Here is an 18031-nt window from a genome sequence, read left to right as displayed (position 1 = left end):
AACCTCCGTTCTCGGAACCTAATGAAGGTTTCTGTCTGTTAGTCTTGAGTGGGAAGTACAAAGAAAAGTGCACTGTGACCGGGGTTTAATAAGCACCTGATTTCAGGAGTGCATCACGGCGTGCTCTCGACCATCATCTAGGATATTGCAGGTTTGGAGGTGCCGTTTATTCTGAGAATGCGTGAAGCCTACACATTCTCGTGTTCACAAAAGGTCCACACCGTGTCCAATAGCCAGCAGTACCTGGACCAGAGGAAGAGCGGTTTCCTGTCTGATGAGGTTAGGACTGATCAGGGATGAGTTCCTGGGTTAAAAGATGTCGGGACACATGCTCCAGTCATGTCTCTCCTTGGCCTCCCAGTAACCTCCTTTGTACACAAAGTTTGTCTCTCCGGTGAACGAGTCCTTCCTCTGGTGAAACCACAATGGCTGGTAGCTTTCATATCCTCTGCCTGCAAGAGGAAGGACAGGCGGTATTCAATCTCTGCCGTATGCTTTGAACTCCAGTGGAGAAGCCACGCTTGCAAGTAATTCACTGACCGATCAATTCACCTTCATACATATGCATTTATATTGGAAGCAATCAATCGCTGCACACTGCATTTGGGAGCGCTCCAAATGGGATCTGAACTTAAGTTGAACTCGAGACAAAGTACAACTTAGCAATATATGATAGAGAAACTCTGTTTAAAAACAAAATGGAAATTCTGATTTGAGAAGGCAGTCAAATCACCAGAGACGTGTCCACAAACGAATGACTAGACAGGATTACAATATAGTGGACATAAATCACATGCAAAGGTAGCTTCACCGTAGCAACACTGAGTAGATCAATAGATTTGAGATTTATTCATGTCATTTATTTCTACGTGAAAATGTCACATCAAATGTAAGCAGGGGGAAAAAAGCAACTGTTTTTTTCCCCCTGAGTCATTATCTGAAGAAATCGACATGAGAAGGGTATCATGCAGTTCCCACGCAGAGGGTGGGGGTGTGTGTGATGCACAACGGAGGGGCACTGGGCAAACCCCCACTCACCAGAGTCATAATCACACTCTGACCACCAATAGAGGGAGGAAAAGAAAGACAAGTCATGGTACATCAAATACAGTCTAGCATACGCACACACACACACACACACTGGAACGCCACCAGGATGAAGTATTTCTGCTGAGGACGCTGTGAAGTTCAGTCTGGCTGCATTTACACATAATTCATCTTACCTCTGGTGCTAAGCCCCGCCTCCCGCCCTGCAATACCTCTTGTACCAAGCAGAACAAGGACTACCACTGTTGAGATAGCAGACCTCTAGCAATCATCCACAATAATAAAATAAATCAGAAAAGTTCCTCATTGCATGTCTTGACATGCGGCTGTAAAATACTGCTAATGCTAAATATAGCATCCTGCAGACGCGTATGAAAATGAGGTTTACTACAACAGAGGGCAGAGGAGCAGATTGTTCCCTGAGGTACTTGTTATTGCTTTAAATTCAGATTTGACATGTTTTTTTTTTTTTATATATATATTTTCAGCGTTCAACATCACAGGAATACACGAGTCTACTAGAAAGTTCCACTGGATGAATTCCACGGAAAATAATTAGTCCATGGTTCACGTCTCTCCTAATTTACAGAATCTTCTTTTCTAAATGTTATTCTTTGAAACACGCTTTTCTAATTCAATTGTTTATCTCTTTCTCCATCCCGCCTGTCTGTCTGGCTCCTCCTTGATTCAAACACCGCACTTCCTGTTCCTGATTTCATACCGTCATCCACAGCATCTGAAGCCTCTGCTTCCCTCCTCCTCCTCACGGCTCTTTGTTTCTCCTCCAGCCTCTGTTTTTCTGAGTTTGCCTCATCCCATCGGCCTTCCTCCATCAGCTTCTGGTCCGGTCTCAAACGGCTATCGGTGAATCCCACTCCCTCCTCCTCCTCGTTGAGGGTCAGCGCCAGCGCGGAGAAGTAGTACATGTTCTCAGCATTTTCCCTGAGAGAGTAAGAAGGCACAGTGTGAGGATCTTTTAGCAATCAACTAAACAATCCAGCTCTTATGCAACTAGGAGTCATCAATCTCTAAGCCTTCTGAGGCAGACGAGGCAGGTTCTTACGGGAGTGGGTATTTCTTCCACAGCAGTTTGGGGGGCAACGTCTGATAGACCGTCTTCTGCTTCCCCTCCGATCCACCGCCACCTCGGCTGCTCTGAACGATCTTTGCGCTTTCGATTTTATCATCCCATGTACCAGACAGGATGTAGTGAGCCTGTCCCCCGCTGTCTGCCACCACACCTGTCACCTGAAAGTCAAAGGTTAGCATTCTGTCCCATCTTGAAATAATAAATGTGATTCTAGAAGGAGGTTAACACACTGCAGTATGACTTCGTACCGTCTACAGTGGACTACTGAGAGAAATATGTTTCTGGTTGGTGCTGCCCAGCAGGGGGCAGCATCACACAAATGACCCCTAATTATATCAAAGGCTTCCAATATACGTCTATTTTACAAAGGAAGCATTTACCTTCCGTGGAACGTCCCTGGAGAAATAACTGTAGGGATAGAACTTGAGTTGGCAGTTCTCCTTGGTCCTCTGATTCACAATCTCAATGTCCCCTGACTGCGCACACAAACATGGAAAAATAAAGAGTAAAACAGACGCACACATTCACAGACACACACACTGATGACAAGCTGAGCAGAAACAGAACAATTAAAATTCCTTCCTGCACATACAAACAGGTCATCGAACAGAAGGAAGAGGTGAAAGACAAATCCTTAGCGATTGTGAGGTGCCTAATTCATGTTCTGTGAGGTGTTACTCGGGTTTCCTTCTTTTTGGCGCTCTACTGGTCTGTAACTCTACCCTCTGGAGGCGGAGAGGTATTTATAGGCTATTCCAGAAGAGGCATTGGCTGTGAGTTTGGGGCTGAATGATACCAAAAATAAACAGACCTGGTCAATCCACAGCTTGCCCACGATAATGTTATGTACAGTGGAGGTGACCTTTCTCCACACGTAGTGGTTCCCGCTGGACTGGAACTGAAGGTGAATGGCACCTTAAGTGGGACAGGCAAAGACCATAAGAAAAAGCAAATATCAAAACTTCTTTATTGCCAAGCTATGACCGCTGACCTGAACTTGAGGCGTTAGGATTGTGGGCATGAAGAGAGAGGTCAGATAAATACCACTGCATCCCCTGCATCTGTGAAATCTCTCATTTATCTGAGCCAATAGGCAAGAGAGCTCCCTTTATACACATAGTTTATGTGCTTCTGACTCCTGGTTTGGAGGTTCACAGCACAGTCACCTACTACTCTCTTCATTGGCTAAGCTCAGCCTGGTGCGACCGTTACATTTGCATGACGGAACCTTTATTTGCAAGTATAATCTGTTGCTTCCCTGCTGCATATGAAGAATCTCACCCAAAGGCATTATGGAGAGGTATTTGCCACGGAACTTGCTGGCGATGGTGATTTCCTGCCACAGAGTCCAGCCTCGTTGGGAAATCACATGATGTGCAGCTGCAGGAGGGTGATGGCTCACCTTTGAGGAGGCATACGACATGATAGTTAAAGTATGGATGCTGCTAATGTTAGTGCAAACAAGTTTGTTTACAGCTCCTGAGCCGATGTGTAATTCACTCTGTGCATCATGTCTATGCATCAGTGTAAAGAAAGAAAAACAAATCCCTTGAGTCTTTGCATTACCTGCTCACACAGTGAGCGGTAGCCAAATTCCTCCAGGCGGTCGAGCTCATAGGTCTCGCCCAGTAGTGGGTTGAAGGGTTTGGCTGTGCGATGGATTGTGGTGGAGTAGGAAGAGATGGAGAACGCAGCGACCAGGCACATCTGCTCCAGGGAGGAGTCGCAGCGTGCCGCCTTGTCCAACAGTTCGTGGTACTCCAGGTCCTCGCTGAGACGCTGCAGCATCGACAGCGGCTCGTTGAAATTTACCTGAATAAGATTAACAAAAAGGAAAGAGGTAAAAATTCACACACCAGTGTTCCCGCGTCAGAACAAAACAGAGAGGTGCCTTACAGGCATGGGGATTTTGGAGAGCTCTTTGCCGATGCAGTTCTTCATGATGCTCCATAAATTGAGGGAGTAGTTGGGTTTGTCAGGGACATGAGTACGCCTCTGTCTGCGGGGCTTCAGCTCCGTCCCCTCCACATCATTGCAGGTCGGAGACATCTTTGGTGGAAGGCAAGAATATTCAGTATATTTTGCAAATACTGTACTTTCAATTTCATGGGCAGCATGGCGCCATATCCACTATATAATAGAAGAGAAAAGTAGATAAGACTCAGCAGTATATGACAGACAAACAGTGTGCTGTGTGCTGTTTTGAATATATGCTACAGAGATAGATAAGATGAGATAACCAAATTCTGTCACCTTGAAAGTCTTTTTCCAAGGAAAATAACACAAAATGAAGAATACAATTTGTGTCACAATTACTGAGAGGAAAAGCCAGTTCTCTGGCGTTACCGATGTTGGAAACGTAAGAACGTATAGATTCCCAGACACACAATGGAGAAGCATGACGACTTATCACTAATTAAGATTTAGTGGAACGAAGCAGCTCTGAGTCTCGAGTCGCCACAGGACTGTCAACAAAACATCAAAAACAAAGAGGCTGTGTGTGTGTGTGTGTGCGTGTGCATGGTATGAATGTCAGGTAGGAAAGGGGGAAGAACAAGAGCAGAAAATGGAGACTGTTATCGAAAACAATCAATGGGTGGAGAGCGTTCCAGCAGCACAAATGAATCTATATTACTAAATTCAGCAATGTTCACAAATGTCATTCCTATTAGTCGGCCGTGGTCGGGGGACGGACACTTACATGGTCGTCCTGGATCCAGTCGCTCGGCTGACCTCCGCTCGCTGCGCTCAAATTACTCTGAGACCGCCTGGAGCACAGAGTAGACAGCGGTATTTTTACATTTCCCACTTAGGCACAAAGACGGATGACGGAGCAAACAGATGGCTGGGTATCGCAGATAAATGGTGTCTAACTGGTTCCGCCGCTATTAACGGCGCTACAGCTGCAGTGGTGTTGAGGGATTTGTTGCAGTAGATGAACCAGAGCATTAGCCAGGAAGAAAACACAAACCAAATGTTGCGTCTAAAACAAACCATAATCAACTGTCCATAAGTTGTGTTGCTGTTGTTGTTGTGCCACCAAATATGAAAGAAAACCACTAACCTGTGCTGTATGCTCTCGGCTGTAGTTACTGTGATAAAAGCAGTGGAATCCTCCATGGCATCAAAGTACTCAGTTTCCTCATCTTCATCACTCGCTTCTTCTTTGTGCTTCCTCCCACTTCCTTCTGTAGGGACATACCGGTATGTATTCATGAGCGAACGCTAACTCCAGTCAAACCAGTGCAAACACCACACCGCATCGAGAGTTTATTTTAGAGGGATTTACCGTGGCGATAAATGAACAACAATTTATCAGGTCATGTTAAGAAAACTAAAATGTTTTCACTTTGGGTAATCGATGTCCTTTCTAAAGAAAGGTGCTTCTGTAAAACTACGAAGGCATGACCTTGAATCAGAAGATAAACGGCAAATAAATATAACTTTCTGTAACGTAAGAAGAAAAATAAGTTCGGTAAAATATAGTAAGACTGCCTGGGGGTAAAAGGGAACTAACTTGAGGCGGTTTCTAGGAGAAAACACGTTCTCCAGTTTCGTTTTGGCCTCCGTTTGGAGGCAGATAAGCCTTTATTACAGACAGCAGGGAGAGACGATGGAACAGAGTCTTGACATAAAGTTAAGGTCATGGGGTCACCAAAATCAATGGGCTTCAAACTCTCGTCAGTTTGAGACGAAGAGTCTCACTGTGTTTGAGTAGCAAAATCAATAGTCTTTCTGTTGCAATACAGACGCACACAGGAAACCTCACGCCAGGCTGGTGATTTGTTTCAAAGACATCGGATGTTTAAGACAAGACAAGACTGAGGACACGTTGTGCATTTCATGGTGAAGGTAATTACTGTCTCGTATTTAATGAAAATTCAATTCTAACTCACTTTACAATGTCCTCTGTCCACATGAGGGACGCCTATGACATTGAGCCTTAGGTTACACATGACATTTAGTCCACAGGAGTAAATAACACACAGTCTCACCCTCGTTGGTCGTGGCGCCGGGTGGGGTGGAAACGAGCGTGGGTGCTTCTCTCCACGCTCGCTCCAGGCTGTTGTGCTGCTTGGCTAGCTGCTCAATGGTCTCCTCGAGATGGGCGCGTTGCTCTCGCTCATACTGCAGCGCCCGCTGCCATCTCCTACTTTGAGTCTCTGCTAGGTCTGAGAAGTCTCGACACGCCTGGGGGGGGGGGGGGGGGGACACGAGCACGCAGATAGCACTGAATGTTTGACGTCCACGATACAAGAGTGTGAGATAATGAATTGACATTCTGGGGGGAAAAAAGGATCGTGTTCTTCATTCGCACCAGAGTAAAAGTTATTTTCTACTGGGTGAGATGTTTCCACAAAATCTTCTCGTGGTTTAACAATGTGGCCCTATTATAAGCATTTTGAATAACTTCCTTCATTCCAGCTGTAGGTAGCAATCCCTAAATATCATTCACATCGCATTTCATTTATTGATGCATCCACCTTTATCTCTATGCTGCATCAAATATACCTCAGAGCACAACATAAACCGACTTCACTGACTGCAGAGAGAGAGGTAACTTCAGATCAAACATGTATTTCACGTCAGCATGCCTTGGCACTGAAGCCCACGTCTGCTAGCCTCTCTTCACTGTGAGCTAAAAGGTCAATGAACGTAAATAACACCTCGCGGCCGACAACACGTGATGAAAATGCTCTGTGACGGCGTCAGCGAAATGGGCCTCAGAGGAAGGTTTCTAAGGAATCATTCTGAAATTATCTTGCAATGATGAAGCATTTTGGCAAAATTCTGATGGCCAGGCTCCAGCTCTGGGTCTGTTTGGTTCCAGAGCCAGAAGGACAGTCGGGAGCCAACTTGAACCACTTGGATGAAGTTGTGGCAGTAGGCGCGAAGCTGGGGGGGTACATGTGTCACACAGATAATCTGGGTTGCCTGGCTGGTGAGATTACAGTGAGGATGATCAGCAGCACACTGAAACCACGATAAATAATGAGGCAAAGGTAGTCCTACCTTAATTTGTATTTTAAACTGATTTTCAATGCTGTATCTCTCACCAACATACACATCAATCGAAAAAGCACTTCATAAAAACGTATTCAATCTAAGTAAAATGTTCAATATAGCCCGTTAAGTAGGTCAAAAAGAGGTCACGCTGCTCGTGATTTGACTTAAATTAATGTAAACATAGTTAATAAAGTTGGAAAGATTATTGCAACAGGGCATTCATTGCAGCGGCTGCTCTACAAAATACGACACTTGCTTTTGACCGAGTCCCTGAATAATTGTGGGACTGGAGTCTTCTGTAAAATCAATATACAATATGATGTATATATTAATAAAACAACATCTGCTGCATTAAGCTATTTGTAAACTGTTCTTGATTGATTTGATTGTTGCAAACAGCTGTTACATACCGTTGTGGATCAATACTTCTGCTCATAACAGTATACAACCACATTAACTTTACTTTTTTAATTCTCAATACTAATTCCAAAAAACAAAATAGAGAGCCAAAAATAATTAACTGATAAAAATTACATTTGAATACAAACCGTTTATACTTACTTACTATATATATACATCATCATCAATAGATTTAGATATTTATTGATGCCTGCACAAGCAAAATTTTATATAATGACAGTACTGACATAAAAGCGTTAGAGTAATATAATGAAACCATAATTTCTGTAAAACAAATATTTAAATCTTAAAATAAAACACTCAGCCACACTCTTACCTTCATTGGACTTACATTAAATGTCTAGACATCAGTGTGTGGGGGTTCATTTTAAAGGAGTTCAAACAAAGTCATAAGAGCATTCGTCCACTTCCTCAGACATAATTTGACAGTCAAGTAAAAATACTTCCACTTTTTTATGCTGAGTCTCCAATACAATTGCAGACTGCACGTGACTTCCGTTGTGCGGAGGATGGGGTTGATAAAGGCTAAAAAAAATTGGAATGAGCATGTGAGGGGGGGGGGGGGCATTGTGATCATGAGTACATGTCAAATTAAATGTTATGTAGTTTAAAGAATAAAACATGGATAAAGTCCAATTATTACCAAAACTATTAAATAAAACCCTACTACTGAAGGTGGGGTGTGTGTAAATGCATGCACACACACACACACAGGCACACATGAAAGAGAGCCTGGATAAGATGACATGTGCACAGTTACATCACTGCTAGATGAACTAATGCAACCCTCCCCTCTGGCCATGGTCAGCTCACAGACAACATCGCTGTTATGGCCTCCTCCTTCAATTCCTGCCTTTTTTTTGGAATTTACGTCGAAGTAAATGTATTTAAAGTGGCTACAAACATGGCAGCTGAACAGTATGGCGGAAGTCAAAAGCTGCGTGTGAACACATTTTGGGTTTTTGGAAGCAATTTCCAACCGTCTGATTTAAAACCCTTACCCTAAGGTCCCAGTGTTCAAAGCTCAACCGTAACTTAGTCTGGCCAAATTATATTACAGTATACAAAAAACAGCCAGACATTAATAAAGAAAATGTGTGTTTGTTTTTTAAATCAGTCAGGCATGCAGTCAAGTAAAGATAAAGACAGTAAAACATAAGCAAACAGACCTGGTGATATTGTCTGGGTCAGTCTGAACTGCAGTCTAGAAGGCTCTGACATTCCTCACCAGGCAGAGTGAAGGTTTCAGGGGGGGGTGAACAGGGGCTATTCCTGTAACCCCCACCCACCATCATATCTAGTATCACTGTAAGGACCCTTCCTGAACTCTGGTCCATTGCTATCATTCTGTAGAGCCCATTGTTTTTAGTGCTGAAGAGAACGGAGCAGCGTCTGAGTCTGACGCTAACGATCCAGTGCGGCGTGGATGAAGATCTGATCGTGTCTATCGTGTATTGATTGATTAACTCTATTGGGTTTGGTTAAACGCAGCTAAATGAAGACTAAATTAATTCACATTTAGTGCGGGACTCTTGTTAGTCTTTAAAACATGCATTTTAGCCATCATACGAGACATGATGATGATGAAGATGATCCTGGAGCCTGCCCCAGCTACTCACATTGATCATAGCATTGGAGGTGATGCGGAAGAGAGTGGCTCGTTCATTGACTGCCTTGATTTTCTCCCCTCCTTCAGCAGACACTTTCAGGCCCTCGAGTTCGCTCAGCGATCGCTGCAGGGCCGCGCCGTGCTTGGCGATCAGGTCGTTACATGTGCTGAGGTCGTCGAGTTTGCTGACGAGTATCTTCAGCGTGCCCTGAATCTCGCTTCGGTCCGACTGGGATGTAGGCGCCTCGTCCCCGGAGTCATCTAGGAGAGGTCAGAGGTCACGCATTCACCATCTTGAACAAGAAACAGGCAGAGACTGACTTCGCAAAACAATTTCTATGTTTTGCTAATCTTGTGACGCACTTTGTTCTAAACTAGTAGTGTGTGTGTGTGGGGTGGGGGGGCTGTGATTTCAGATAAACAGACCCGTTAAACAACAACAAAACGATGACCTGCAGAAATCCTTGGACTAAAATAAATCAAATCAGTGCATCTGCGTAAAATCAGCTCACGAGCCTGCGCTGCAGCAGCTGCCTTTCCAAATAATGTCACTAAAGAGGTTACTCAAGGTCAGATAGAACATACGAGAACAGTGCTGCACACACACACGAGTAATAGAGTAAAGGAAACAAAATGATTTTACAAACTTTTAGGTTCTAGATGAGATGAGAGATCCTTGAACCCAAGTAACCCCCCCAGTAAGACAAAGCGGAATATAGGAGGACATCTAAACAAGCAGCACTGAGGCCAAACGTGTGGCGATCAAAGCGAAGACAAGTATAAAGTAGATGACGTGACCTGCTGTGCAGGTTGGAGTACCAGAGTGTCAGATATTGAACATATCAGATCACCAGCATATTACTCAGAATGGAAGGCGGAGCCTATGCCAGTAGATCTAATGTCACCAACAGCAGATGTGGATGGACGGCACTAAAGCAAAGGCGACATCACCAGGAAAGCACAGGGGCCCATTATCACGCCAGGCATGTCTCAAGGTCACGCTGCCTCCCGCTCCTACACGGGCCACCACCTCGTGGAACCGCCCCGCGTTGGTGCAGACGCTGTTTCCAAAGCCTAGTGAAGCATGACACAATTTAAAGCAACATCTGTGTCTGAGGCAAGCCGGGAGGGAAGCAACATATAAACACACATCTGTCCTCCGTCCTTCTCAGCATGGAGCACAGAGGCCCGATGGAGGGGGTGGAAGTGCCTTTGCGTGATCCCACTGTCAGGGCTCGTCTCCTTGCTCGTCCCTGAGGAGAAGCTGTCAGATCAGCAGAGGCAGGCCTCTGGCTGACAAGATGTCACCCTGTGGCAGAGAGACGTGCACGTCGAGCAGCGGCGCTCTGGATTAAAAGATGGCGTTTGACCATATCGGAAAACCAAATAAAAAAACGTACACAGTGCAACATTTGTGTTTTCTTTTTGGGTATTAGAGATACCAACACTGGTCGGATACGGATAATTTCCAACTGACTGACGTGCTTTAATGTGTAAGAGAAGGAAAATGAAAAGCGAGTCGGAGAGAAAAGAGTGACGATGTGTCCCAGGAGAGGAGAGTCTAATCCGGGCCACTAATTACAAACTTGCTCCGTTCCTCTCCTGAGATGCATCACGGGGAAACAGATCGAGACGACAGCATGCACAAGCCCAAAAACATGGCACTCAGCTTTCCACCAAGCAAATGAAAGCCTCTGCAGTGCAAATCCGTGTCCCCAAAGCTCTCGTCAAATCGAACACTCCCGAAGAGAAAGAAACAACAAAAGTGGGAATTAACTGAAAGCTGCATCAACTATCAAAATAAGGAGAGAAAAAAGACAATTGATCCATCTTCTGACTAAAGTACAGCGTGTGCTGTAATATGAGGCAACGACATGATTCAAATGAGAACCGTATCAAGTTCTCTCGTTTCTATAGAGAAGTGAAGAGGCCTTCCTCTTCCTCAGAAGTTTCAAGTTTAACAACATTTAAATCTCCTTTTTTTTAAAAAAAATGACATATCAAGCGTTTGAGTTAAAGTTACTTGATAATGTAGAAAGATTTAAAAAAATTAATTGTGATCCATCATTGCTAACCGTCAAGATGCCACTGCTGCAAGATAATGAGCCATGGATGTAAAACCAGAGAGGTGATGTCTTCACAGAGGAGGAGTAGAGGAGTCTCTCAAGTACCTTCCAGTCAAAGTCAGAGCATCAATAGCGTAAAGATTTTAAATAAGAGGGCAGTGACATGCGGGCTCCAAACCTTTAAAGAAACGCCAGTGTGTGCAGCGACCGCGTTTAATGAGAACTGACTACACACATAGTGACGAGTGATTTAATTTCACATTTAATGCCCTCAACAAAAAAAACAAAAAGGAGTTACTGATGATTTTAGAGACTTTGAATCTCTCAAGGTACATTTTATGTCCTCAATCTTCCCACATGACAAATATTGATACTGTATCCCAAAACGATCTGAAGAGGTTATGCGAGATTTGGGTAAACGCAGTATTTGTACAACACACAAGGGATGTTCTTATGAAAACTCGTTAGCACAATGCTATTTCTGATGTTCGGATCGCACTCCAACGTTCTTAATGTGCAGAATCCTGTCATGGAAAGCCTGAAAACAACGCGAGCAAATACACAAAGTGAATGTAATTCACAGAAAGCCCGCGGCTCAAGAGCACAGCTGTTCATCTCTACACTGGCCAACTCTGCCGTCGGCATGGAAACCATAGATGAAGTTAGAGAGGTGGAGAAAGAGAGAACAGGATGAGACATGGTTGAGCTTTAGGAGTCGACAGTAAATCGCTTGTTGTTCGCTCTTTCATAAAGGCTGGAGGCTGCGGTCAAACGATCCACCGCATCTCCACCGAGCATAAAAGCAGGAAGAGGGTTCTCTAACATCAACCGCAACACGTGCTGGTTTGTGGTTTGACCTCAGCACATGACTAAGTGCAGGTACTTAGTCTTGTCAGATAAGAGAACAAGTTCCTATTCTGTGCATCCGGCATTTGCTTTGCCCTGTGTGGATTGAAAATAAAACCACAGCGGAAAACGGGAATAAAGAGCAAGGAAAGGAACGTGTAGGAGGGGAAAATACAAAAGGTGTTTGATGGTAGGAATAACAAGAACATAGAGACAATGGAGAGCCAAAGACAAACCCAGACGGAGGGAAAAGCAGGTGACATGAAAGTCCGAAATCGATGTGCCAGCACAGCAAGACGCCGGCGGATGGGACAAGCCGTTTAAGGAGGGAGTGCGAGTTCAGAAAGGTCGAATACATTAAGCGGCAGCAAAGGTTTGATCTCGTGGGAGCAGTTAGTTACATTCACAACAGATTCAAGACGCATGCTGGAGAAAGGGGGGAATATGTCAAACAGGAAACCATGACGTAAAACAGGATCAGGAAAGCCAGCGCACGATTTAAAGCGTTCCTGATCTCTGCAAGGAGACCAGCTTTTTTTATTTTACGAGACTGCTTACTCTCCATCTCTCCTCTCTTTAGGGATCGAGCTGAAGTCACGAAACGACCTCTGCCGGCGCACGCTCTTTGCATCCGAGATAAACAAGGACAACCGATTTGACGCGCAGCCAATGCAGGACGAATGGATGAGGATGGTAAGCGTGGCCATCTGTCATTTCAACATCGTCCGTGAGCCGGTGGCGGTTATAAAATACAGCAAATAAACGAACAACAGCAGGAGTGAAGCTTTCCTACAGCATCATGCTATATTTAGAAGCAGGACTAGAGGAGTGGCTTTATTTAGTCTCTCTCACACAAAAACACATTTTGAGTTGCGACTTTAATGATGCAGTCATCGCCGTTGCTGAAAACATTTTCCATCCGTCATTGGAGAAATGTGTTCAGGATTCTGTTTTCAGTTTGAAAGTTTTCCTGAATGAACTCTAATAATTTCCTGCACGCATCCCCCGTCTGACGAGGTAAACCACAGATATGATGCCAAACAAAATCAATCAGTATTCACCACTTTAACGGAAGCCACAACGCCACAACGCCGCCACCTAGCCGCGTGCGTTTGTGTAAAAGACAAACACATTCCTTTACACAACGTGAAGGGAGGGAACGCTGCATACTCACAACGGAAAAACTGCCGTGTCGACTCTTTTCAAGCCAATTTGTTTCAATCAAACAAAACGAGTGGAGAAACGAAAGGTCCATTCCCATCCAGGAAGAAAACCCCGCTCGAGTAACGAATTAACGAGAGCGAGGAGGAGAGGGAGAAGGAAAGAGGGAGGGGGGTAGGACAACCAGAGGGAGTCTGGATGAGAGGGGAAGAGTGAACACCAGAGGGAATGGAGGGGGAAGAGAAAACAGGCAGAAAGTCGGGACCGAGAGATGGGGAAAGAGAAAGATGGGTGGAGAAAACATCAAAGGAGAACGTTGACTACGGCAGAACTAGTTTCAGAACCACGGACAGAGCACCACCATTTACTGGAGTCGGAGAACGGGGGCTTGGTCACGACATAAAAAAAAGTTCATCTGTAACATCCACCAGTTCACTCACAGACCACAGGAACCAGTCAGTAAAGGACTGGCCTGACTGACCTGCCCACCCTCAAAAAGCACAGAAACTTAGCAGGCCAACCCATGAAGGGGGGTCATGCTGAAGTGAGGGGAAACACTGCCTCCTGTTGGACATTTGGTAATTCAAAAGGATGACTCATAAATGGAAAAGGTTTAGTTCAGATGTAGTCAGAAAAGAATCTCACGGCTCACCGACGTAGACAGACGAGAGATTTTAGATCAAAGAGGAGAGGAATGGAGCATTGTTAGATTTAGGTTTGAAACTAATGATGAAATAAAGAGTCAGAGATGCTAATCAAACAAGAACCAACGTCAAAGGCATCAGCTTCTAATGGTAGTCTCCATTTATACTTACTCTGAGCCAGGGCTTTTATTAACATTGTGTTCTCCCTGAGGAGATCAATAAAAAGAGCGATTGTTAAAGAATACAGGCTCCCTGCCTCTGATTCAGGTTCCCACTGAGAAGATCGGCAAGAGCCTGGAGGTAAAATCATAGAGAAATATAACATTTTATATCAGCATTTCTGTGTGGATACTCATTCAGCTTAGATTCTAGATCCCATGCGTTCCAGGCTTGGGCAGCATCAGCTCATAATTGCTTTAATACCATATCTGGTCAAGGAACAGGTCGTCTGAAATCTAACCGTGCCCTGAAGCGGCTTGCGTTCGAGCGGATAGTCTGCTTTTATGTTAGCAGGCATTTCTATTTATATTTCTAGAATGGTGCATTTCATCAGTGTTGAACCGAGTCGCCGGATCCTGGAACAGACCCCAGAGGAAATACTGTTTCTGTACATTTCATGTCCTCTGTTCCATGCGAGGCTTTAGTTAGCACGTAGAATAGCTTAAAAAAAAAAAGGAGCAGATAAAGTAGAAATAAGAAAAGGTCATCAAAACATATGCATGCACACAGAAGTAATCACACACAAATACAATCAATGAGGTTTTCATTAACCCAACCTTTTCTAAATGCAAATATATCGGCGCATGTCTGCTGCTCACTGGAAGCACTTCTCCCATCTATATTTGACTTCCAAATACAGGCCAGAGGGAAACTATAGCCAGTCTCAGTCTCTGTAGACCTGGTCTGCAAAAGACTGGGGCAGAAAGGCCCTGGGATGACGCCAGGATGAAATGTGTAGAAAATGGCCGCCTGCCTTCCATTCGCCACAGCCTTCGACCAGCAAAACATTCATTCATCTTCTAAACCACTTTGACCGTTACCGGGTCACTGGTCGTGCTGGTGCTTATCCCAGCAGTCAACGGGTGAGAGTAGGCGTACACCCTGGACAAGCCACCAGTTCATTGCAGGGCCACAAACACACACACACACACACACACACACACACACACAAGGACAATTTAATGCAACCAATTCACCGATTCAATTTATAAGATTTTTGGGGGTTTTTTGGTGGTGGAAGGAAGCCGGAGAGAACCCACGCAGACATGGGGAGAACATACGAACTCTTCCCAGAAAGGCCCCAAGTCCGATTCAAACCTGCAACCTTTTTGCTATGAGGCAACAGTGCTTACCACTGCGCCACCATGGTGCCCCCCCCAGAAAAACATAAAAAATAAAAACAACACTCAAGGATAAGTCCTTTTGAAGAATGGCGTCGTTGGGAGAAAGCTGAATAGAAGCCTGGTTTCCCCCGTTTTCTCACCACCACTAACATATCCCTGTTTGTTTTCCAACTTCCACAACAACCACACGGTGCCGCCCTCTCCTGGCTCACACTGGAATCTATGGTTCCGTTAAATGCCATTAGCATGAGCTTTCTGAATATGAAATGCCAAAAAACAAACCAAACAAAATCTCTGAACTGTGGTGAACTTAATCTTTGACCTCGCAATGATCTTAAATACTGAACAAAGTAGAAACACTCTTGTACATCTCCCAGGACTGTATTGACCCTGTACCGGTATTGTATTTGTCAAGGTTACAGTGAGACCATTGCATCAGCGCCTGATGAGTGTATAATACTCTTCCAGCTCGCACTTGGACTAAACGATTAATGCACCGCTACTGAACGTCCCCATAGAAGCAGCTCGCTCTTACCAGACTGATCATTCATCATGCGGATAGCTTTAGCTTTGGCCAACTCCAGCGCCGTGACCCATCTTTGCCGCTCCACCTCTGCGCTAGCCTTCAGGTGGTACGTGCGACCACCGCTGCTCAGGACGATGTTGCAGGCATCTTCGGTGTCGATGTGCGCTGTGGCCAAGTTTATTGTTCCACGGCAGGTGTGGGCCATCTCTGCCTGTGTCCTACAACGGGATAACAGGCAGAAAGAGATAAAGGAAGGCAAAAAGAGAGATGAGAATCATCTGAAAATATTCATGTAGAATTCCATATTTCAGGAGGGACGGTGCAGTCATATTCATATGGCCGATAAGCATGTCAGGCCCTGCTGTGAGTAAAGCGAGCTGTGGTCGCTCTGCGTAGCCTCCTCCAAGGCCAATTGTTGCACATTCAGTGAGCCGAGATAAGGAGGCCACATTCGCACATCAGTAGAAATGGTAGATAATACATGTAAATAATACACATAAAGTTAATCTGTAAAGTCTATTAAAAAGGATTGTTGAAGAACTGAAGGATTGCAGAATAAGAAATATTTAGTTTTACTGATGAGGAAAGACTTTGCCCTTATTTTTGCGCTTGGAGAAATACAACATTATGCATGTAAATAGAGAATCTTGCTGGTGTTCCGCAAAACGCATTCAGTATCAGTAATATGTCTCAGTAGCGTTTCTGTTGCTGTCAGCTGGATGTAAACAGACAGCCGACTGTCAGTTTGACAGCTAGCTTTAGCCTGCCGCTAGCCTGCCGCTAGCTTTGCCGCTAGCCTGCCGCTAGCTTTGCCGCTAGCCTGCCGCTAGCCTGCCGCTAGCTTTGCCGCTAGCCTGCCGCTAGCCTGCCGCTAGCCTGCCGCTAGCTTTGCCGCTAGCTTGCCGCTAGCCTGCCGCGAGCCAGCCGCGAGCCAGCCGCTAGCCAGCTGAGGCAGCCAGCTGTCGGTAAGCGCTGACACAGAACGCCCGGGACTAGCAGTGAGCCAAGTGGGGGTCTCCCCCACACCCCATTTATTTAAAAACTCACCTGTAATATGAAAGCAGGCCATTGCTGAGGACGAACCACCGCCGCTGGTACCCTTTTAAATAGTTGGTCCATTTGAAAAGCCATCCTTTGTAAGTATCCGACCCCGGGGCCGGTGCCGGGGCCGGTGCCGGGGCCGCAGCAGAGGCGGATGCCGAGCCCTTCCCTTGCTCGCTCATCCTCCGCTACTACGCAGCGCCGCACGCCGAAGGGCGCAGGATAAACCCGGGTTACGGCGTGGACAGGGACAGGGACAGGGACAGGGACACCACTACCCCCCGCCCCCCACCAGGACTGCGTTAGCGAGAACTGTTGCAATGACCAATGAACGCAGAGAAATTTTCTCTTGTGCCAACGACCACCGCGAGCCGGGAGCCCCCTTTTACATGACGCAGGAACGGACACCGAAAGAAGGAGACGCGATGCCGAGACACTTCATACCGAGGCAGAGCTGCAGAGGAGTCGGAGCACAGAGCTGGAGCTGGGCTGGATAGAAAGGAAACTCCTTACAATGGAATCTAATATAACATGGCTGTCACCATGGCTTCCATGACGACAGAAGGGGCCAAAACAATTAACATTTAAGGCACTAATATTCAAGTGGGCGCTGCAGGTGATGCAATGTGGATTTAAAATGGAAATGTCTGTTACTCTCCGATCGCGTCGATGTTCAGAAATCGACCACGTGACGTTGTTATACTTTTCTGGAACCATTTGTCCCGCATGCCCGGGACCCCCTGGGGCCCCACATTCATTTCCTCTTCCAAAGAACCACCAATCAGCCGCACACACAGTTCAGTAAAGTAAAATTATCGGTTACTTATTTATCTAATCGGTTTGTTTCCAGCCTCTGATTTGGGGTCTGATAACACTGCTTAACCACAAGGTGGCAATGCCGTCAAAAATGAGCATAATGTGCTGTAATTATTGCACAGGATTGAAAACTGACCACATTGAGATTGTCGTTCCCAAATGCATTTAATTCTTCATCATGTGTCCAAAAAAACCCCAAAAATTACTCACAGTACTATAACACAGTAAATATAAATAAAGTCATATCTCTGGTAAAAACAGTAGCCCTTTGGATTTGGAAACACAGCAGATGAACGGATGAGAACTCATGCTTCCTAGTTTATCTCTGCTACATTTTTTTTAACTAGAAAAAGACACACACAAAATATCTATGCACAGCCATCTGCCCTGATTGAAGGGTTTGACACTCCATCTC

The 18031-nt window shown here is 45.2% G+C and overlaps 1 protein-coding gene across 1 annotated transcript; it reads right to left on the bottom strand.

Moving 5' to 3' along the window:
- Positions 1-309: 309 nt before the first annotated feature.
- Positions 310-16982, bottom strand: osbp2b (oxysterol binding protein 2b). Its single transcript, XM_068760995.1, has 15 exons — positions 16807-16982; positions 15769-15977; positions 9184-9434; positions 6133-6328; positions 5202-5325; positions 4839-4905; positions 4034-4186; positions 3704-3949; positions 3419-3539; positions 2949-3052; positions 2518-2613; positions 2111-2295; positions 1769-1989; positions 1039-1056; positions 310-452 (listed from the first exon to the last, which is right to left on the bottom strand). Exons 1-15 carry the CDS (start codon positions 16980-16982, stop codon positions 310-312), a joined length of 2310 nt encoding a protein of 769 aa, XP_068617096.1.
- Positions 16983-18031: the final 1049 nt, after the last annotated feature.

The sequence above is a fragment of the Brachionichthys hirsutus genome, chromosome 4 (assembly GCF_040956055.1).
Source record: "Brachionichthys hirsutus isolate HB-005 chromosome 4, CSIRO-AGI_Bhir_v1, whole genome shotgun sequence".
Taxonomy (NCBI): Eukaryota; Metazoa; Chordata; class Actinopteri; order Lophiiformes; family Brachionichthyidae; genus Brachionichthys; species Brachionichthys hirsutus.
This window is presented reverse-complemented; position numbering and strand designations above follow the sequence as displayed.